Source organism: Macaca mulatta, chromosome 7, assembly GCF_049350105.2.
Source record: "Macaca mulatta isolate MMU2019108-1 chromosome 7, T2T-MMU8v2.0, whole genome shotgun sequence".
Classification (NCBI taxonomy): Eukaryota; Metazoa; Chordata; class Mammalia; order Primates; family Cercopithecidae; genus Macaca; species Macaca mulatta.
Window position 1 is genome coordinate 80259332 of NC_133412.1, and position 22633 is coordinate 80281964.

At 45.7% G+C, this 22633-nt stretch overlaps 1 protein-coding gene and 1 long non-coding RNA gene across 3 annotated transcripts in view; one reads left to right on the forward strand and one right to left on the reverse strand.

Annotated features, from left to right (window-relative positions):
* LOC144330109 (uncharacterized) overlaps window positions 1–3018 on the reverse strand; it is a 28173-nt gene extending 25155 nt beyond the window's left edge. The window contains exons 1-2 of the long non-coding RNA XR_013395984.1: window positions 2912–3018; window positions 65–1425 (exon numbers count right to left, since the gene is read on the reverse strand). This is a non-coding gene — a long non-coding RNA (uncharacterized LOC144330109). The remainder of the gene's footprint in view (window positions 1–64; window positions 1426–2911) is intronic.
* A 13806-nt stretch (window positions 3019–16824) lies between these two features.
* The window catches only part of IQGAP1 (IQ motif containing GTPase activating protein 1), a 116568-nt gene continuing 110759 nt past the window's right edge, over window positions 16825–22633 (forward strand). For both annotated transcript variants that reach the window (XR_013395971.1, XM_015143023.3), the window contains exons 1-2: window positions 16825–16944; window positions 19325–19424. Coding sequence is in view for 1 of the 2 variants with exons in the window: in XM_015143023.3 (XP_014998509.2) it covers window positions 16890–16944; window positions 19325–19424 (155 nt within the window). In the remaining variant the exon portion in view is untranslated. The remainder of the gene's footprint in view (window positions 16945–19324; window positions 19425–22633) is intronic.

Here is a 22633-nt window from a genome sequence, read left to right on the forward strand (position 1 = left end):
CCTGCCTCCGCCTCCCAAAGTGCCGGGATTACAGGCGTGAGCCACCGCGCCCTGTCTGAGCCACCGCGCCTGGTCTAATTTTTGTATTTTTAGTAGAGACGGGGTTTCACCATGTTGGCCAGGCTGGTTTTGAACTCCTGACCTCGTGATCTGCCCGCCTCGGCCTCCCAAAGTGCTGGGATTACAGGCATGAGCCACCACGTCCAGCCCAAATTCTTTAAGAGAAAAATCTCTTGGGATCCTGAAGCCAGAAGCTTGATTTTATTACTGAGTCTGCCCTGAATCTGTCAGTTATGTACTAAGAATACATAAATTTCTTGATCCAGGTGACTTGGGCTTAACTGAAGGAAACTTGAAGCATCTAAATGTTAGCACTTCAGCCTGAGTCTAGGCACCAGCATAGCATGTCCTCCCTCTCCAGAGTCAGAGGCATGTTACAAACAGAATATATGGACACACATCAAACCCCACATTGTATCTCTCTAATTTATTCAATTTAATTCAGTAAACACTCATTACCTATTATATCCAGGCCTAGTTGAGGGTGCTTGGGATACAGGTATAAACATGACAGTTCTCTTGAGGAGCACACAGAGTGGTTGTGGGAAACAGACATACAGACACGTAGTTTCTTTCTTTCTTTTTTCCTTTTTTTTTTTTTTTTTTGAGACAGAGTCTAACTCTGTCCTTCAGGCTGGAATGCAGTGAGGTGATCTCACCTCACCACAACCTCTACCTCCCGGGTTCAAGCAATTCTCCTGCCTCTGCTTCCCCAGTAGCTGGGATTACAGTCATGCGCCACCACACCCAGCTCAGTTTTGTATTTTTAGTAGAGACGGGTTTTTGCCATGTTGGCCAGACTGGTCTCAAATTCCTCACCTCAGGTGATCCTCCTGCTTCGGCCTCCCAAAGTGCTGGGATTACAGGTGTGAGCCACTGCGTCCAGCCCAGACACATAGTTTCGATACAAGAAGTATATGTCAGCCAGGGAAGGGCTATCTTGAGAGTCAAGGAAGGCTCCCTGGAGGAGGTATCACTTATGCCAGTTGGTCCATGAATGAGAAAAATGCATACAAGCCATGATACTGAAATAAAGCTTTGTTTAATTAACCTTGACATGTAAATTCAGTCACAGAAGACATTCTGATACATGGGGGCATTGCCAGTGATTCCACAAAACTGAATAATGTGATTGATACTTGTGACTGAGAGAGCTTGTTTCTGTACTGTAAGGAAGGTGGCAGAACCTGGCCTCTTTAAAAAAAAAATCAAACTGGACATGTGTCAATGAACTCACTGGAGTCTTAGGGAGGAACATTGCTGCATAGCTGTATGTCTCTCACGTTTTTTCCTGTGTTAGTCTTTTTTTTTTTTAATTTTAATTTTTTTTATTTTTTCAGACAGCGTATCACTCTGTTGCCCAGGCTGGAGTGCAGTGGGGTGATCTTGGCTCACTGTAAGCTCCGCCTCCCGGGTTCAAGCAATTCTCCTGCCTCAGCTTCCCAAATAGCTGGGACTACAGGTGCATCTCACTATGCCCAGCTAATTTTTGTATTTTTAGTAGAGACAGAGTTTCACCATCTTGGCTAGGCTGGTCTGGACCTCCTGACCTGAGGGGATCCACCTGCCTCAGCCTCTCAAAGTGCTGAGATTACAGGAGTAAGCCACCTTGCCTAGTCCTTTTTTTTTTTTTTTTTTTTTTTTTTTGAGACAAGGTCTTGCTCTGTCTCCCAGGTTGGAACACAGTGGTGCAATCATAGCTCCCAGGAGTCTCGACCTCCCCAGCTCAAGTGTCCTCCCACCTCAGCCTCCCCAGTAGCTGGGGCCACAGGCATCCACCACTATGCCCAGCTAATTGTTTTTATTTTTTGTAGAGATGGGGTCTCATCATGTTGCACAGGCTGGTATCCAACTCCTGAGCTCAAGCAATCTTCCTGCCATGGCTTCCCAAAGTGCTAGGATTACAGGTGTGAGCCAGTGTGCCCATGTGTTAGTCTTTACATAACTGAATAGTGACTGAAGTCTTGCAGTTTCTACCTTGCCCTGCTCTGGCATTATAAGTTGTAGTAGAAGCCAGGCTCGGTGGCTCATGCCTGTAATCCCAGCACTTTGGGAGGCTGAGGCGGGTGGATCAGAAGGTCAGGAGATCCAGACCATTCTGACTAACACAGTGAAACTAAAAATACAAACAATTAGCAAGGCGTGGTGGCGGGTGCCTGTAGTCCTAGCTACTTGGGAGGCTGAGGCAGGAGAATGGTGTCAACCCGGGAGGCAGAGCTTGCACTGAGCAGAGATTGTGCCACTGCACTTCAGGAGTTGGATACCAGCTTGTGCAATATGATGAGACCCCATCTCTACAAAAAATAAAAACAATTAGCTGGGCATAGTGGTGCATGCCTGTGGCCCTAGCTACTGGGGAGGCTAAGGTGGGAGGACCACTTGAGCTGGGGAGGTTGAGACTCCTGGGAGCTGTGATTGCGCCACTGTGTTCCAACCTGGGTGACAGAGCGAGACTCCGTCTCAAAAAAAAAAAAAAAAAAAAAAAGTTGTAGTAGAAATGTCACTCATTGCCTGTAATCTCATGAGAGGCCTAGTTAGATTTTTCTGTACTGTACTTCCACAGGAGCTTATGGGAAGGTGACTTTCCATAAAGGATGTGAGCTTTCTACCACCCAAATATCAGTTCTAAAGAAAATGAGGAGTGGCCGGGCGCGGTGGCTCAAGCCTGTAATCCCAGCACTTTGGGAGGCCGAGGCGGGTGGATCACAAGGTCAGGAGATCGAGACCATCCTGGCTAACATGGTGAAACCCCGTCTCTACTAAAAAAAAAATATAAAAAACTAGCCGGGCGTGGTGGCGGGCGCCTGTTGTCCCAGCTACTCGGAGGCTGAGGCGGGAGAATAGCGTGAACCCGGGAGGCGGAGCTTGCAGTGAGCCGAGATCGCGCCACTGCACTCCAGCCTGGGCCACACAGCAAGACTCCGTCTCAAAAAAAAAAAAAAAAAAAAGAAAAGAAAATGAGGAGTGATAAAGGAAGAAGGTATTGACAGGTGAAGCCAGCTGGGCTTCTGGGTCAGGTGGGCACTTGGGGAACTTTTCTGTCTAGCTAGAGGATTAAAAATGCACCAATCAGCACTCTGTGTCTAGCTAAAGGATTGTAAACACATCAATTAGCACTCTGTAAAAACACACCAATTAGTACTCTGTGTCTAGCTAAAGTATTGTAAATGCACCAATCGGCACTCTGTAAAATGGACCAATCAGTGGGATGTGGGTGGAGCCAAATAAGGGAATAAAAGCTAGCTACACCAGCCAGCAGTGGCAACCCGCTCGGGTCCCCTTCCACACTGTAGAAGCTTTGTTCTTTCATTCTTCACAATAAATCTTGCTGCTACTCACTCTTTGGGTCCACATTACCTTTATGAGCTGTAATACCACGAGGGTCTGCAGCTCCATTCCTCAAGTCAGCAAGACCACGAACCCACCAGGAGGAGCAAACAACTCCGGACATGTCACGTTTACGAGCTGCAACGCTCACTGAGAAGGTCTGTGGTTCACTCCTGAAGTCAATGAGACCACGAACCCACTGGAAGGAATAAACTTTGGACACATCTGAACATCTGAAGGAACAAACTCCAGACACACCATCTTTAAGAACTGTAACACTCACTGCGAAGGTCCATGGTTTCATTCTTGAAGTCAGCAAGACCAAGAACCCACCAAAAGGAATACATTCTGGACACAGTATTTACAGCCCAGTGTCCACCCATTCCCCATGTAGCAACGCATGGTACCTGAGGAAAAAGGTCACAGCCTCTGCCAATGGTGGGCATCTTTCCAAAGAGGTTCCACTTGGACTTTTTGAAACATCATGTGGCTGTTAGTGAAGCCTGGGGTGAAGTTTGAGAAGCCTGGGCTGTTTGAGAAGCCTGGGGTGAAGTTAACTAGACAAGAATCAGGGCATGATTGCACATGCACACACCTCTGCAATTTTTCTAGCTTGGTTTACACTGTTACTGCAACTTATGCCCTTTCTCACCCTTTCCATTGGTCTTCCCCGCAAAGTCTTCCTTTTTTTGAGATGAAGTCTCGCTCTGTTGCCCAGACTAGAGTGCAGTGGCACGATCTTGGCTCACTGCAAACTCCACCTCCTGGGTGCACGTCATTCTCCCGCCTCAGCCTCCCAAGTAGCTGGGACTACAGGCACCTGCCACCAGGTCTGGCTAATTTTTGTATGTTTAATAGAGACGGGGTTTCATCGTGTTAACCAGGATGGTCTCCATCTCCTGACCTCATGATCTGCCCACCTCAGCCTCTCAAAGCGCTGGGATTACAGGCGTGAGCCACCATGCCCGACCCGTCAACTGTTCTGTTATCTGTGCTCCTAGATTTCTGTCTTGATGTCTGAAAGCTTCTTGAGAGTGCTTTGTCGAGTCTATATCCATCACATTCCTTGGTGGATGTGGCCTCACAAATCTTTCAACTCAGCCCTCTAGGTCCTTATGTGCATTGGTGGAGAATAGCGTTCACATATGTGGGCTTTGGGTCCAATGCAGTTTGAATTCTGAGTATGTCACTAACTAGTTATGTAATCTTTGGAACATTAATAACCTTTCTGATCTCAGTTTTCTCATCCTTAAATTGAAAATTCTAGTAGTTCCTACCTCATAGGATTGTTGTGAAGGCCAAATGAGATCAAATACTTACAACTGGACCTAAAGGGCACTGGTTACGAGTTAGCTGTTGTTACTAGTAACCCATTGTCATCCCTGTCGATGTTGCAGGAGTTTGCCATGGGTAACCCTGCCATGCAGGCTTGTCTCGGGTTCTAACCCTGTGATGGGGTCTGGTGTTCCATGCCTCATTTACCACTCTTTCCCCATACTTTGGTCTGACTCTCCAATGAGCTCATGATTCTTATGAGCTATTTCTGTCTCTTGGTGAGTCCTTAGATTTGTCCTTTGTCTTAGGCCTTGAAGACTGCAGTAGAACCTTGTGGCCTATTCTAACCCCAGCCCGGAAACCAATGCCCCAACTCCATTCTGAGCTGACTTCCTGGCTTCCTCCCACAACTTCCGGGTCTCTGTTTTTATATATTGTCCCTAGACTAGGACACGGGTGTTCACACATGTTCGTTGAAAGGTTTTCCGAGGCAATTAGGCATATTTAAGAGATGAATGAACACCTTCTTATTGATATGCTGTCCATAAACTAGGACACAGTGTTGAATGATGATTTGACAGAGATTTTAGAATCAGAGAGATAGAGGCTTGATCCTAACTCTGAAATCTTATAGCTTAAGCAAAATACCTAACCTCTTCGTGCTTGTTTTCTCATTTGTAAAACGAGGATAATTATATTTCTTCATGGGGTTATTGTGAAGATTAAATGAGACAATATAAATAAAGCACCTAGCATTTTCTGGAACATGATAAGCAGTTGGTAAATAGCTGCAACTACCAACAGGTAGTTCAAAACTTTTCCTCCATCTGAAACACCAAGAGTTGAAGAAATGGCTGAAGTCGGAATACCTGGCAAGAACTGTGCTTAAACACAAGATCTGGAATATCTGAATACCTTTAGGACAAAGTGAAATAGGTTTCTCTCAAACGAGCTGGTTAAGGAGTTAAGCGATGATAGGTAATACTTGAAGTTTCACAAGGATGAAAACTGGTACTTTACAGACAGCCACTTCATGGTATTCTGAAGTTTACTGGCCCTTTGTTCTATCTCTAGAACAAGGTGTTCTATCTCTTTTCCCAAGGTATTCAACATATAGAGAGACAAAGAAGATCAGTAATTACATAGACCAAATGGAGTATCTGATTTATTATGGGCTACATCTGCTCAAAAGACTCATGAACTATATGGAGTTAGTCTTATCAGAGAGAAGCAGGGTGCCCAGCTAGCTCATAGTCCTTTTTATACAAAATTTCACCATTAGCATATTTGGCAACATTATTTATAAGCCACCCCAACCCCCTCCCCATACACTCAAGTTTCCTTAAGTGTATGTAATAGTTTTCTATTGAAGTACAGGCAAGCTTGACTGGGTTCTTTGCTCAGAGTCTTACAAGGTCAAGATTAAAATATTCACTAGATTAAGGACTTATCTTGAGGCTGTGAGGAGAATCTGCTTCCAAGCTCATTTAGGCTATAGGTAGAATCAAGTTCCTTGCAGTTGTAGTTCTGAGGTCCCTGTTTCCTTGCTGACTATCAGTCAGGGGCCACTCTTAACTTTTCAAGGCTGCTCTCGAGTCCTTTCCATGTGGACCCCTCCATATTCAATACCAGGAATGACCCATTGAACCATTCCATGCTTTGAGTCTCTGACTTCTTTTGTCAGCTAAGGGAATCTCTCTGCTTATAGATGGCTCATGTGATGACCAGGATAATCTCCCCATCTTAAGATCAACTGTTTAGTAGCCTTAATTGCATCTGCAAAATCCCTTCAAAATAGTGCCTAGATTAGTGTTTGATTGAATAGCCAAGCATTGGGAATCTCGGACAGTCATCTCAGAATTCTGCCTACACAGCATACTCACAATCTCCTGAAAAGCTATCCTGTGAGGCCTGACAGTTATAGTACAAGCCTCGGATAAACACTCCCATTTCAAAATGGAGAAATCAGCCAACAAGAAAGGGGCTACAGGCCCCATGCAAGTTCGAAAGCTGGAAGGGCAGTCATTAAATCTTAAAGCTCTGAAATAATCTTTGACTCCATGTTCCATATGCTGGGCACACTGTTGCAATGGGTGGGCTCCCAAGGCATGGGGCAGCTCTACCCCTGTGGCTATGCATGATTCACCCATGATTGCTCTCATGGGCTCGAGTTGAGTGCCTGTGGCTTATGCCAGGCACAGAGTGCAAGCTGCTGTTGGATCTACCATTCTTGGATCTACAGGACGGTGGCCCTCTTCTCACAGCTCCACTAGGCAGTGTGCCCATTGGGAACTCTGTGTGGGGAATGTGTATTAATCTGTTCTCACACTGCTAATAAATACATACCCAAGACTGGGTAATTTATAAAGGAAAGGGGTTTAATTGGCTCACAGTTCCACCCTGGGGTGGGGCTCACAACCATGGCAGAAGAAAAATGAGGGGCAAAGTCACATCTTACATGGCGGCAGACAAGAGAGCTTGTGCAGGGCAACTCCCATTTATAAAACCATCAGATCTCATGAGACTTATTCACTACCACTAGAATAGTATGAGGGAAACCACTCCCATGATTTAATTATCTCCACCTGGTCCCACTCTTGACACGTGGAGATTGTTACAAGTCAAGGTGAGATTTGTGTGGGGACACAGCCAATCCATATCAGTGTGCCAACCTTACAATTCCCCTTGGCACTGACCTAGTAGAGGTTCTCTGTGAGGGTTCCACCCCTACAGCACTCTTTTGCCTGGACACCCAGACTTGTCCATACACCCTCTGAAATCTAGGTGGAGGGTGGCAAGCCTAAAGTCTTGTGCTCTGTACACCTGCAGGCTTAACACCACATGGAAGCCACCAAGGCTTTTGGCTTGTACCATCTGGAACTGCAGCCCAATCTGTACCTGGACCCCTTTGAGCTGTGGCTAGAGGTGGAGCAGCCTGGATGTGGGAAGCAGTGTCCCAAGGCTGTGCAGGGCACCAAGGCCCTGGGCTTGGTCCAGGAAACCATTCTTCCCTCCTAGGCCTCTGGGCTTGTGATGGGAGGGGCTGCCATAAAGGTCTCTAAAATGCCTTTGAGGTCTTTTTCCCATTGTCTTGGCTATTAGTTCTTGGGTCCTTTTCAGTCAAGCAAATTTGTCTAGCAAGTGGTGGCTCCAAAGCCTGCTTGAATTCCTCTCCTGAAAAAGCTTTTTCTTTCTTTGCCACATAGCCAGGTTGCAAATTTTTCAAACTTTTATGCTGTGCTTCCTGTTTAAATATAAATTCCAACTTTAAGTCATTTATTTGCTCCCACATTTAAGTTAGGCTGTCAGAAGCAGCCATGACACATCTTGAACGCTTTGCTGCTTAGAAATTTCTTCTGCTGGTCAGGCATGGTGGCTCATGCCTGTAATCCCAGCACTTTGGGAGGCTGAGGTGGGCAGATCACCTGATGTCAGGAGTTCGAGACCAGCCTGGTCAACGTGGTGAAACCTCATCTCTACTAAAAATACAAAAATTAGCTGTGCATGGTGGCGGGTGCCTGTAATCCCAGCTACCCAGGAGGCTGAGGCATGAGAATTGCTTGAACCCGGGAGGCGGAGGTTGCAGTGAGCTGAGATGTGCCACTGCACTCCAGCCTGGGTGATAGAGCGAGACTCAGTGTCAAAAAATATATATATATATCTTCTGTCAGACACCTTAGATCATCACTCTTTAGTTAAAAGTTCCACAGATCCCTAGGGCATGGACAGAACACAGCCAGGCTCTTTGCTAAGACATAACAAATATGACCTTTATTTTAGTTCTCAATAAGTTTCTCACTTCCATCTGAGACCTTGTCAGCCTGGCCTTCATTGTCCATATCACTATCAGCATTTTGGTTGAAACCATGTAACCAGTCTCTAAGGAGTTCCAAACTTTCCCTCATCTTCCTGTCTTCTTCTGAGCCCTCCAAACTTCCAACCTATACTTGTTACCCAGTTCCAAAGTCAGTTCCACATTTTCAGATATCTTTATAGCAGTACCCTACTCCTTGGTACCAATTTTCTGTGTTAGTCCATTTTTGCATTGCTAGAAAGAAATACCTGAGACTGGGTAATTTCTTTTCTTTTTTTCTGAGACAGAGTCTTATTCTCTTACCCAGGCTGGAGTGCAGTGGTGCAGTCTTGGCTCATTTCAACCTCCACCTCCTGGGTTCAAGTGATCCTCCTGCCTCAGCCTCCTGAGTAGCTGGGATTATAGGCACACACCATCACACCTTGCTATTTTTTTTTTTTTTTTAGTAGTGATGGGGTTTCATTGTGTTGATCAGGCTGATCTTGAACTCCTGACCTCAAGTGATCCACCCACCTCCACCTCCCAAAATGCTGGGATTATAGGTGTGAGCCACTGTGCCTGGCTGAGACTGGGTAATTTATAAGAAAAGAAATTTAATTGACTCATGGTGTTGGAGACTGTACAGGAAGCATAGTGGCATCTGCTTCTGAGGAGGCCTCAGGAAGCTTCCAATCATGGTGGAAGGTGAATGGGGAGGAGACACATCACATGGTGAAATTAAGAGCAAGAGAGAGAGAGAGAGAGAGAGTGCCACACACTTTTTTTTTTTTTTTTTTTTTGAGACGGAGTCTCGCTCTGTCTCCCAGGCTGGAGTGCAGTGGCCGGATCTCAGCTCACTGCAAGCTCCGCCTCCCGGGTTTACGCCATTCTCCTGCCTCAGCCTCCCGAGTAGCTGGGACTACAGGCGCCCGCCACCTCGCCCGGCTAAGTTTTTGTATTTTTTAGTAGAGATGGGGTTTCACTGTGTCAGCCAGGATGGTCTCGATCTCCTGACCTCGTGATCTGCCCGTCTCGGCCTCCCAAAGTGCTGGGATTACAGGCTTAGAGCCACCGCGCCCGGCACACACACTTTTAAATGACCACTTTTAAATGACCAGATCTCATGAGAACTCACTCACTAGCACAAGAACAAAACCACCCCCATGATCAAATCATCTCCCACCAGGCCCCATCTCCAACACTGGGGATTATAGTTCAACATGAGATTTGGATGGGGACAAATACCCAAACTATATCAACAATTATGTTACTTCTCCATCTACTTTTCTCCTGGTAGCTGGCTAGTTTCTTTTAATACTGATTGTAAGACCTGTCCTGATTTCAGAGGCATTTAAATATTAAAAAAACTTGGGACATATGTCTTGAAAATGTTGTATTTACTAGACAGCAAGACTTATTTCTGAAGACACCTGGTTTCTAAAGTACTACTGGGAAATATAACAAATGAGGAAGTGATTAATTTTGCCTGGGGAGTAGGTGACATTTGAATTGGGTCTGGGAAGTTCAGTAGGAGTTTCCCAGGCAGATAATAGGCTAAAAGGTATTCCAAGCAAGGGAAACTTCTATTATGGTGCTTATCTCAAGATATCTTGTTAATATTGCTTGACTTCTGCTGGCTTATAAATTGTTTGTGGTCATGAACCAATTTTGACTCCCCAAATGACCATTTACCTCATTATTTTGTCATTTATTCATTTCATATTTAATAGTTTTATTCATATTTGTATTTGCTGACAAAATAGTATTTCCAGCAGCTCATTTTAAATACAAACAAGCAAGCAAATCCCACACAAATCCAGTGTAATAGCACTGCCTGGAGAAGCAACTGTTAATATATTGGTGTCTATACTTCAAGGCTTTGTCTGTTCATATGCACATATCCATCAATGTATCTATCTATCTATCTATATTTAAAACAAAATGGTATCATATTTATTAATCATAATTTGATATTTTCACTTAACCACAATATTAAAATATCGTACTGCCAGCCTGTACATTTTTTGCCCACCCAGCCTCCCACTGAAGGAAATAATGCCCAGCTCATAGTTCTCTATGCTTAATTGTCTGTATCTCCTGATCACAGTTGACTGAAGTAAAGGATCAGCATCTAATCTAAGGGCAGCCTGCCTGTGGGTGGTCAGAGATGTACCCACAGGGTGGAAAGCTGAGCTGGGTCAATCATATGCCACTCTGTGGGTTATGGAGTTAGGCAATTGAGATGATCCTCAATGGAGCTGATGATGTAAGGATACCATGACCTTCAGTCAAAGCCATGGCAAGGCAAGCAGAAAAAAGACTTGTGAGGGAACAGAAAAAATTAAATGGAGGAAGCTGGTTATCAAAGAGTGGAGAGTAGAGCCATTCTGTGGAAAAGCAGAGATGCTCAGAGGAATGAAACCATGCCTTTAAGCTTTCATTAGTCCTGGTTTTTTTGTTTAGTGTAATTTTGTTTTTGGTGCAGTTCCAGTCCATACAGGCCTTTATAATAAAGGCCCCTCTTCCAGTCTTTTTTCCTCTAGAAGTAAAACTGTGCATGTCTGTTTCCTGTAGCCAGTCAAGCCTGACCAGACCACAGATCATCACTGTTCATGGCTATATGGCATTCTATTGTGTATAGCTGCCATTACTGATTTAAACACCTACTGATGGAGATTTGAGTAATTTCCAAGGAGCATCTTCATGGATAATTTTTGCGCATTTAATAAAAACACAATATCCTTATGATATATTCTAAGAAGTGAATTTTTTTTTGGTTGAAGAATAGATGCATAATGTGAAACTGGTCTTTAGAAAGACTATATTAATTTATTGCCTACTAGCATTGCATAAGAGTGGTTGCTTTTTTACCCCTTTGCCAATAATATCAATTAAAAAGACAAACCAGAATGTTGCTACATATGATAGGCAAGAATTGATATGTGGTATGTTATTTATTTATTTATTTATTTTGGTGATGGGGTCTCACTCTGTCTACCTGGGCTGGAGCACAGTGGCGGGATCACAGCTCACTGCAGCCTCAACTCCCAGGCTCAAGCAATCCTCCCACATCAGCCTTTTAGGTAGCATGCCACCACGCCAGGCTAATTTTTTGTATTTTCTGTAAGACGGGGTTTTTCATGTTGCTCAGGCTGGTCTTGAACTGCTGGCCTCAAGCAATCCTCTCGCCTCTGCCTCCCAAGGTGCTGGGGGATTATAGGTGTGAGCCATCATGCCTGGCCAGCATGTTATTATCTTAACGTCTATTTCTCTGAATCTTGAGTTTTTTCACCAGGAATGTGGGCTTTGTCATTAGACAGGCCTGGGTTTGAGTTCCAGCTCTGCCTCTTGCTGTGTGGCTTCAGGTAAATAACCTAGGTCTCCATTTTTCCAAGTGTAAAATGGACATAACGGGATTATTACAAGGATCAGCTGAGAAAATAAATATGCAACACTTGGTATAGTAAGGTATCAGTGCAGTTGGTAACTGTCTTAACATTTCTGTGGCTTTCACCTCAGACAAACTTTATAATTAAGTAAAGAAACCTTTATGGAATAAACAATCGGATTAATATGTTGGAATTAAGAAGAAATATTTCCGCTGGGCATGGTGGCTTACGCCTATAATCCCAGCATATTGGGAGGCCGAGGTGGGTGGATCACCTGAGGTCAAGAGTTCGAGACCAGCCTGGCCAACATGGTGAAACCTCACCACTAGTAAAAATACAAATATTAGCTGGATGTGGTGGTGTGTGCCTGTAACCCCTGCTACTCAGGAGGCTGAGGCAGGATAATCACTTGAACTTGGGAGGCTGAGGTTGCAGTGAGCCGAGATCGCGCCACTGTACTCTGGCTTGGGCGAGAGAGTGTGGCTCCGTCTCAAAAAAAAAAAAAAAAGGAAAGAAAAAGAAATATTTCACATTTTACGTATTCTCAATGTTTAAGAAAATTTGGCCTATTTGAGTGATAGCTTTTTTTTTTTTTTTTTTTTTGAGACGGAGTCTCGCTCTGTCGCCCAGGCTGAAGTGCAGTGGCACAATCTTGGCTCACTGCAAGCTCTGCCTCCTGGGTTCATGCCATTCTCCTGCCTCAGCCTCCCGAGTAGCTGGGACTACAGGCGCCTGCCACCACGCCCGGCTAATTTTTTTGTGTTTTTAGTAGAGGTGGGGTTTCACCGTGTTAGCTAAGATGGTCTCAATCTCCTGATCTCATGATCTGCCCACCTCGGCCTCCCAAAGTGCTGGGATTACAGGCGTGAGCTACCGCGCCCGGCGAGTGATAGCTTTTTTGTAAATAATTTAAAATGTGTAATTGAGTTAGTTTTAGACTTAGGTTTTTGAGTTGAAAGCTTACTAAGTTTACATATGGAATCAGGCCATCTAAGAGAATGTTAGCTTCGTTATGCTTGTATGTTTATTTATAGGAATTACAAGTTTTGAAAAAGTTTAAACAATTGAATGAATTAGAAAGAAAATCTAGGCTGGGCGTGGTGATTCACACCTGTAATCCCAGCACTTTGGGAGGCAGAGGTGGGTGGATCACCTGAGGTCAGGAGTTCAAGACCAGCCTGGGCAACATGGTGAAATCCTGTCTCTACTAAAAATACAAAAATTAGCTGGGTGCAGTGGCGTGTGCCTGTAATCCCAGCTACTCAGGAGGCTAAGGCAGGAGAATCGCTTGAGCCCAGGAGGCAGAGGTTGCAGTAAGCCGAGATTGTGCCATTACACTCCAGCCTGGGGGACAGAGTGAGACTCCGTCTCAAAAAAAAAAAAAAAAAAAAAAAAAAAAAAAAAGTTTTGAGAAATTTTTAAACAATTGAATGAACTAAGAAGAAAATCTAGGCCAGACACGGTGGCTCACGCCTGTAATTTTAGCACGTTGGGAGGCTGAGGCCAGCGGATCACAAAGTCAGAAGTTTGAGAACCCAGCCTGGCCAACATAGTGAAACCCCATCTCTAATAAAAATACAAAACAAAACAAAACAAAAAATTAGGCAGGCGTGGTGGCGGGTGCCTGTAATTCCAGCTACTTGGGAGGCTGAGGGAGGAGAATCGCTTGAACCCGGGAGGTGGAGGTTGCAGTGAGCCGAGACTGCGCCATTGCACACCAGCCTGGGTGACAAGAGTGAAACTCCATCTCAAAAGAGAGAGAGAGAAAAAAAGAAAGTCTGATAGAAAGTCTAATATAGACAATAGAATAGGCACAATTCATTCTTTATTTTTAAATTTAATTATTATTATTATTATTTTTTATTTTTGAGATGGCGTCTCACTCTATTGCCCAGGCTGGAGTGCAGTGGTGCAATCTCAGCTCACTGAAAACTCTGCCTCCCGGGTTCACGCCATTCTCCTGCCTCAGCATCTGGAGTAGCTGGGACTACAGGTGCCTGCCACCATACCCAGCTAATTTTTTTTTTTTTTTTTTTTGTATTTTTAATAGAGATGGGGTTTCACCGTGCTAGCCTGGATGGTCTCGATCTCCTGACCTCGTGATCCGCCCGCCTCCGCCTCCCAAAGTACTGGTATTACAGGCGTGAGCCACTGCACCCGGCAATTATTATTTTTTAAAAGACAGTCTTTCTCCATCAACCAGACTGGAGTACAGGAGCACGATCTCGGCTCACTGCAACCTCTGCCTCCCGGGTTCAAGTGATTCTCCTGCCTTAGCCTCCCGACTGGCTGGGACTACAGGCGTGTGTCACCATGCTCAGCTAATTTTTTTGTATTTTTAGTAGAGACAGGATTTCACCATGTTGGCCAGGCTGGTCTCGAGCTCCTGACCTAAGGTGATCCACCCGCCTTGGCCTCCCAAAGTGCTGGGATTACAGGTGTGAGCCACTGTGCCTGCCCTAGCAGGCATAATTTTAAATATTTGAAGATGTTGAATTAACTGAGTGAGACTTAAAAAAAAAATTCGGGAAATTTCAGAATGCTCCGTGTCCTCGCCGCCATTGCGGCTGCCTTTCTTAAGAATGCCTGGCCGAGGCCGGGCGCGGTGGCTCACGCCTGTAATCCCAGCACTTTGGGAGGCCGAGGCGGGCGGATCACAAGGTCAGGAGATCGAGACCACAGTGAAACCCCGTCTCTACTAAAAATACAAAAAATTAGCCGGGCGCGGTTGTGGGCGCCTGTAGTCCCAGCTACTTGGGAGGCTGAGGCAGGAGAATGGCGTGAACCCGGGAGGCGGAGCTTGCAGTGAGCCGAGATCGCGCCACTGCACTCCAGCCTGGGCGACAGAGCGAGACTCCGTCTCAAAAAAAAAAAAAAAAAAAGAATGCCTGGCCCAAGTTGCAGGTGCTGGTTCTGTTCCTCACCATCGGGGGCCTAGCTATAAATCTGACCCCATTCTGCCCCTATACCATGTACTCCACCAGGATCAACCGGGCCACGCCCCACAACAACCTAGTGCTCCTCCGAGATGATGGGAACATACTGGATATTCCCAGCCACCCCCAAGGCCCAAGCTTGGAGTGGCTCAAGAAACTGCAAGCACTTCCATTGACATGGAGAAGACCATGTCCCCTATGGCCCCCAATAAAAATGTGACCCCCCCCAAATAAATAAATCATTCAGTTTCTGAAAAGTGTTTGGTAAAATGTGCTAGACTTATAAGTAGAACAATATGATTTGTAAAGTGAATTTAAAAGCTTAAGAATGGAATAACTTTTTACTTTGTAGATTTAATAAATCAAACACTTGTCCATTTTTCTACAGCGGTGTTTTGTTCTTACAGGTTTTCAAGTATCTTTAATAGTTTGGAGGAAGAGTGAATACATTGAAAATAGCTGGAGCAAAACATCTGGAGTCAGGCTATGATTTGGCATGCTAAATCATGCTGAACTTGGCCCATTATCTTGAAGGGAGTAATAAAAAAAAAATTAAAAAGAGAAACACAATTGCATTTGCACTCTAGAGAGAACACCGTGGTAACTGTGAGGATCTGGTTGGCAGAAGGGAGACTACAGCGTAATCACAACGGAGATGGAGACAAAAGTAGACACCTCAGAAATAAACACAGATTGGATGTAGGGCGTGAGGAAAGGAGCCTGGGGTATTCCCAGCGGGAATTGAGTACTTCTATGAATGGAGAATATAGCAGGAGCAGGGTCAGTATTTGACACGTGGGATTTGAAGTGTCTGCGCTATACACAGGTGAAAGTGTTCATTAGCTGAAAATACCAAGGGACTTCCAGATGATCTGGTCTGGTGATACATATTGAGGGGTCCTCAGCAGTTATAGGCGAGTGTAGAAAAGGTTACTGAGTGGGCAAAGAATAAACGGAAGAGGGCCGGGCGCGGTGGCTCACACCTCTAATCCCAGCACTTTGGGAGGCCGAGGCGGTTGGACTGCCTGAGGTCAGGAGTTCAAGACCAGCCTGACCAACATGGTGAAACCCCGTCTCTACTAAAAATATTAAAAAAGTAGCTGGGCGTGGTGACGGGCGCCTGTAATCCCAGCTACTTGGGAAGCTGAGGCAGGAGAGTCGCTTGAACCCGGGAGGCAGAGGTTGCAGTGAACCGAGATCACGCCACTGCACTCCAGCCTGAGCGACAGAGCAAGACTCCGTCTCAAATAAATAAATAAGAAAAAGAAAAAAGAAAAAACAGAAGAGGGCTGCGCTCATAATACCGTTGAATACCAATATCTGAAGGGCAAGCCACAAGGTGCAGGGGGCAGAGGCATCCCTGGTAAGGGAAAAGAGTTCTTTAGAAAAGAACTTGCAAAGAACAATGTCAAGGGATCTAAAGGTAGGGAGTTTGGACAGAGTTCCGCTTTAGCATCTGCATCTCAAATACCTGGGTAATCTGGTGACTGCTGCCGAATCTAAGAGGACTGAGGCCAGGTTGCCAAACTGCGGAGAGTGGGGTTGGAGGGCTTTTATGGCAGTTTGGAGCCTGCTTGTGTCCGACAAGATACCCTGGGCCACCTTCTCCGAGTATTGGTGCAGAGGTTAGCTGGGCCGGCAAGAGAAGGGAGATGACCCACTACTTTGATTTCAGGCAGCAGACACCCGCAGTTTTTCGGTTAGAGTTGCGGATAGGGCGGTGGCCCTGGGGGCGGGGCTATGAACCTGGGCGGGCATTCCCGGCAGGGCAAGCTCAGCGTGAGCCCGATTGGAGGATGGGCTCTACCTTCTTCCTTCCGCCTACGGAGACGGTAGCGGGATGCAGAGCGGGGCCGGGCTGAGGGGGCGGAGTTGGGGGCGGGGTATGGTGACGCTAGCCCCGCCTCTTTCCGGCCGCTCTGGGCGGTGCGGCAGGGCGGTGTCGCTCGGGCGGTCCCGCTGGGCCTGGGCCTGCGGGGTGGGGTTGACGGCATGGGCGGGGCCTCGGGGACCCGGGCAAGCCCGCGCACTTGGCAGGAGCTGCAGCTGCCGCTGTCCGCGCCTCCGAGGTTTCACGGCTTCTTCAGCGGAGACCCGGGCTCGGCCGCCATGTCCGCCGCAGACGAGGTTGACGGGCTAGGCGTGGCCCGGCCGCACTATGGCTGTGAGTGCGGGGCTCTGCGGCGCGGGGCTTCGGGGCCGAGCTAACTGCAGACGAGGCGCGATTTCCTTGGGGGCTCGGCCGGGCGGGTGGGGCAGGGCGGCTGCCGGCAGCTCGGACCCGGAAGAGCCGCCCGGGTGGGTCGGCGGGCGGGGAGGCCCCTGGTGCTCGCTCCCTCGGGGTCCGAGGCGGCGGAGAGGACCTCCGAGGCCTCCCGCCCTAGCTGGGGCCGCGGTAGGGGGGAGCCCCACCCAGCCCCTCCCGTCGCCCAAGCTCGACCGAGATTGGGGAAGACGGCCTAGGGTGAGGTGGCAGGAGGACCGCGCAGGGCGTGTCCCGGGGACTGGGGTCTGGGTACGCGGGCTCTGCCCGTTTCGTGGAAAGGCGCTGCCCTAGTATTGCCTGCGGGGTAGACCAGGGTCCAGACCTGTCCGGCCCCAGGCTAGGTAAGAGGTGCCGTCCTGGGCAAGTCACTTAAGTTTTCTCGGGCTTAGTTCCCTCCTCAAGATTTCAAAAGTAAAATAGTAAAAAAAAAAGAAAAAAAAAAAAAAAAAGAAACAAAATCCTAAGACTTCCTCATTTTCTGTTGTCGGCCCCGGACGTCATTGAACTGCAGGCAGGATTGGCTAAAGGAGGACCCTTTGAGATTATGAGGTTTTCGATTTTATTTTATATTCTGGGAATAATGTTCTTTTTTAAAGGATCAACATTTCACGCATCAACAGTTATTTGTGAGGTATTGTGCCACATTTATGAAATTAAAGATGAGTAAGATCAGGCCCTGCCTCCAAAGAACGTTTTAATCAGAGAGTCGGACAGGTGTGCATGCTAATAATTATAAGGTGCAATAACGATGAAAGATGCTGAACTTACTAGCCATACAGAGTAATGTAGGTAAGGAGAAGGGGCTTGGGGAAGACAGTATGAGCACGGAAGGTGACTTTTTTTTTTTTTTTTTGAGACAGAGTCTTTCTCTGTCGCCCAGCCTGGAGTGCAGTGGTGCAGTTTCAGCTCACTGCAAACTCCACCTCCCAGGTGCAAGCGATTCTCCTGCCTCAGTCTCCCGAGTAGCTAGGACTACAGGCGTCGGCCACCACACTGGCTAATTTTTGTATTTTTAGTAGAGACAGGGTTTCACCGTGTTGGGCAGACTGGTCTCAAACTCCTGATCTCAAATGATCTCCCCGCCTCGGCCTCCCAAAGTGTGAGCCACTGCACCTGGCCTGAAGGTGACATTTGAACAGAACCTTGAAGAATGCTGTGTAGAAAGTTTGACAGGTGGCCAGGCATAGTGGCTCCTGCGTGTAATCCCAGCACTTTGGTAGTCCAAGGTGAGAGGATCGTTTGAGGCCTGGAGTTTGAGACCAGCCTGGGCAGCATAGTGAAACTCCATCTCTAAAAAAAAAAAAAAAAAAAAAAAAATTAGCCAGGCGTGGTGTCCCACGCCTGTGGTCCCAGCTGCTTGGGGCTGAGGTAGGAGGATCATTTGAGCCCAGAAAGTTGAGGCTTCAATAAGCCATGAATGTGCCACTGTACTCCAGCCTGAGTGACAGAACAAGACCCTGTCTCAAAAGAAAAACAGTTTGATAGGGCATGTGGAACAAGAGACAGGATTTGAGGGAAGGACATGAACAAAGGTATTGAAGAGTAGCGGGACACTGTGTTGGGAACTGAGTGGTGTGGACTGCACAGTGATGGGAGGAAAGGCAGAGGAGAGTTTCCAAAAATAGTTGGGACCAGACTGGGAAAGGCCTTGAATGCCTTCCCAAGGAGTTAGGAATTTATTCCATACCTGGTGCCCATGAAGGAAGCAGATTGCTTCAAGGTTAAGCTCAGGCTTTGGAGACAGACTCTCCGGGTTTGGATTCAGGCCCTGCCACTTATTTGCCATGGGCCTGGGCTCACCCAGCCTCAATTTCTTCATCTGTAAAATAGGACTGATAATCACAGGATTGTTGTGGGGTTTCAATGAGAGAATGCATGTAAAATGCTTAGTACAGTTGCTGTCACTTATTTCTCAATAACTGCTGGCTTTGGTCATTAATAAAAGAGGGAAACAACATTATCAGATCTGTATTTAGAAGGAGTTCTGGCAGATAGGGACAGATTTCGGCCAAAATCTCAAGACAGTATTTTTCAAGATTACACTAAAACTTAGTACATATTTATACTATCATCCATGTTTAAAAAGGTCAAGATGAGTATAGTTGAAACCACATAGTTCTTGTTTTAGGAAAGTCATTGTAGTACATCTGGCTAGCTACACACTCATTAGTTACCCTGACTTTCTAGGTGAGTAGCAGGAAATTGATACTGTGGCAATCTTTTATCACTCAGGAACCCTACAGATCCTGGTGTTTACATTCTTTCTTTTATGTTTTAGCTGTCCTGGATAATGAAAGACTTACTGCAGAGGAGATGGATGAAAGGAGACGTCAGAATGTGGCTTATGAGTACCTTTGTCATTTGGAAGAAGCAAAGAGGTAAAGATTGGCTGGCTAGAGAGAAGATTAAGAGAAGGGAACTGATAATAGTGTGAACACAAATAAAGATTTCTTTGAGGCTGAGCACAGTGGTCCATGCCTGTAATTCCAACACATTGGGAGGCCAAGGTGGAGGGGAATCACTTGAACCCAGCTGTTTGAGACCAGATTGGGCAACATAGTGAGACCCTGTCTCTATAAAAAAAATTTAAAAAGTTAGCCGGGCATGGTGGTGCGCGCCTGTAGTCCTAGCTACTTGGGAGCCTGAGGAGAGAGGATCACTTGAGTCTGGGAGGTCGAGGCAGCAGTGAGCTGTGTTCTCATCACTGTGCTCTAGCCTGCCTGGGTGACAAAACTGTTTTGGGGGCAGGGGAAAAAAGAAAAGATTTATTTGGTATATTACAGATGTAACTGGGAAGCTGGTTGTTGAGGGAATAAGTATAGGTAGGGTATTTATGGCAATAAGTAGCCTTGAGGACAGTTTATCATGAATTACTGTGATGAGCATTTAAGTGTACTGAAAAATTTTCCAGGTTTGTATTGTTCAGTTTTATGCTTATTGTACATGTTTTGGGCATTACCAACTGTCGGGTGGAAATAGCATTTTTAGGGTTTGAAGTTTTTGGCTTTAATGTTTCACTTATTCTTCATGAATTTTGATTTATATATGAATTGAGTCTCCTTCTATGACCTGTGGAGTGGGTGCTTGGTTTGGGAGGCTTAGCAGTGTAGTACTGTTGGTGTAGGTCCATCTGTTTGGCAATATTCAGAGGCAGCATCCTCTGCATTCTTTGTGAAGTGAATTTGTAAGGCTATTCTTTTTCTTTTTCAGATGCCCTACAACCTTGTGGTCTTAATTTTAGAGTGTCAGTTTGGTATTATTGATTCATTTCTTTTGTTCTGGTGCTTGTGTTGTTTTGCAGAGTCCCAGGGTAGATGTAATTATAGATCATGTATTCTATAAGTGACCTTTGGTGAAGGCAAGTGAGGGATAATGAAATATTTGTAATTAACATTTAATAAAAGGGGTGTTTGAAATGGTGCTAATAAATGTGCACGTGTGTGTGTGTGTGTATGTGTGTGTTTTAATTCTGAAAATCTTAAAATGCTACAGGAAATTCCAGAGAACAATACAGCAAACATCTTTGTATCCCAGAACTAACAAATGTTAACACTTGAGATATTTCCCTTTCCTCTAAAACCAAACAAAACAAAACCAACATCGCTGCATTTAAAGTCTCTTTTGTGCCCCTCTGGTCCCGTTCTTCCTTCTCCTGGGGCAAACACTAACCTGTATTTTGCATGCCCTCTTGTATCTAGGCTTCTTTTCTGAGCTTAAAACTTCCAGGAAACTGGAGCTTGGGTTTCAGTGATGACTTAGGAGGATAACACTTGTCTTTCTAAATAATAGAAGATGACATAGCAAGACATGCTATATCACTAGAAAAGGGCACATTTTCTCATGAAGTTTATAAGAAAACAAAAATTGTAAGTTCTCTGCCATTTAAATTGTGGATTTCTAGGTTTGGAAGGTCAAAGAATTTGAAAGCTGCAGCCGTTCTAAGAGACCATCTTGTGCTCTGTGGAGCTTTGGTGATTCCACTGAGGTGACCTGGGGGTGAGAGGGAAGAGCCTCAACACACCTTCCAAAGTAGCTCTGCTTTTGTTTTACTGTTGAATTTCCTGAAAAAATTCACTTTTTACAGAGGGTGTTTTAGCTAACACCTCCCCTTCCCCAAACACTACCACTAATCTAGTTCAACTGCTAATCTCGTTCAACCATCTCATTTAATGAGGAAACTGAAGCCTGAGTTTTTTGGTCTACTTGTAGTTTTCTTGATTGAAGAATAGTTTCCATCTTTTTTTTTTTTTGTAGAGTCTCGCTGTGTTGCCCAGGCTGGAGTGCAGTGGCGTGATCTTGGCTCACTGCAACCTCTACCTCCCGGGTTCAAGCAATTCTCCTGCCTCAGCCTCCTAAGTAGCTGGAATTACAGGCACCTGCCACTACGCCTGGCTAATTTTTGTATTTTTAGTAGAAACGGGGTTTCACCATAATGGCCAGGCTGTTCTCAAACACTTGACCTCAGGTGATCTGCCTGCGTCAGCCTCCCAAAGTGCTGGGGGTTACAAACGTGAGCCACTGTGCCTGGCCTCATCATTTTTTTAACTGTGGTGGTTAACCAGATGTGTGCATTAGAATCACCTGGGTAACTTTAAAAAAAAAAAAAAATACAGCTATCTGGGCCTTACCATAGAAATTGTGGTTCAGTAGATCTGGGTGGGAGGTCCAGACACATACATAGTAGTCCCTCGGTATCTGTGGGGGTTTGGTTCCAGGACACCTGCAGATACCAGAATCCACAGTTGCTCAAAGTTCCTTATATAAAATGGCATAGTATTTGCATATAACCTTAGCATATTACATATTATATACTTTAAAACATCTCTAGATTACTATCATACCTGATCCAATGTAAATGCTACATAAATAGTTGTTACACTGTATTGTTTTATTTGTATCTTTATTTTTTTTCTGACTATTTTTGATCCATAGTTTGTTGAGTCCATGGATGCAGAACCCACGGATAAGGAGGGCCGACTGTATTTTAAATGCCTCTAGTGATTCCGATGGTCCTTCCTTGCCCCCCACTCCTCCCCCTGTTGAGAAACAAGATTTAAAACAATTTTAGAACTTTGCCTTATGCTGGGATATCATGGCCTGAGTAAAATGTTACACTTCATCATATTTTCTTCATCAGGTGCTGCATTAGCAAGACATTTTATTTTCAGCTACTCTAGAGTGTCTTTTTTCCTGTCAGATGTTTTTTTCCAGTATAGTAGCCCATTTCCTTTAAAGACCACCCAGGGGCATGATCCCCTGGGGTGTTTTTTAGTTGAGTGCTTTTGCATACTTAAAAAGTAACTGTCCCGGTTGGTGTCTTATGCCTGTAATCCCAGCACTTTGGGAAGCTGAGGCAGGCGGATCACCTGGAGGTCAGGAGTTGGAGACCAGCCTGAGCAACATGGAGAATCCCCATCTCTACTAAAAATACAAAATTAGCCAGGCGTGGTGGCAGCTGCCTGTAATCCCAGCTACTCGGGAGGCTGAGGCAGGAGAATTGCTTGAACCCGGGAGGTGGAGGTTGTGGTAAGCCGAGATAGTGCCACTGCACTCCAGCCTAGGCATCAAGAGTGAAACTGTCTTAAAA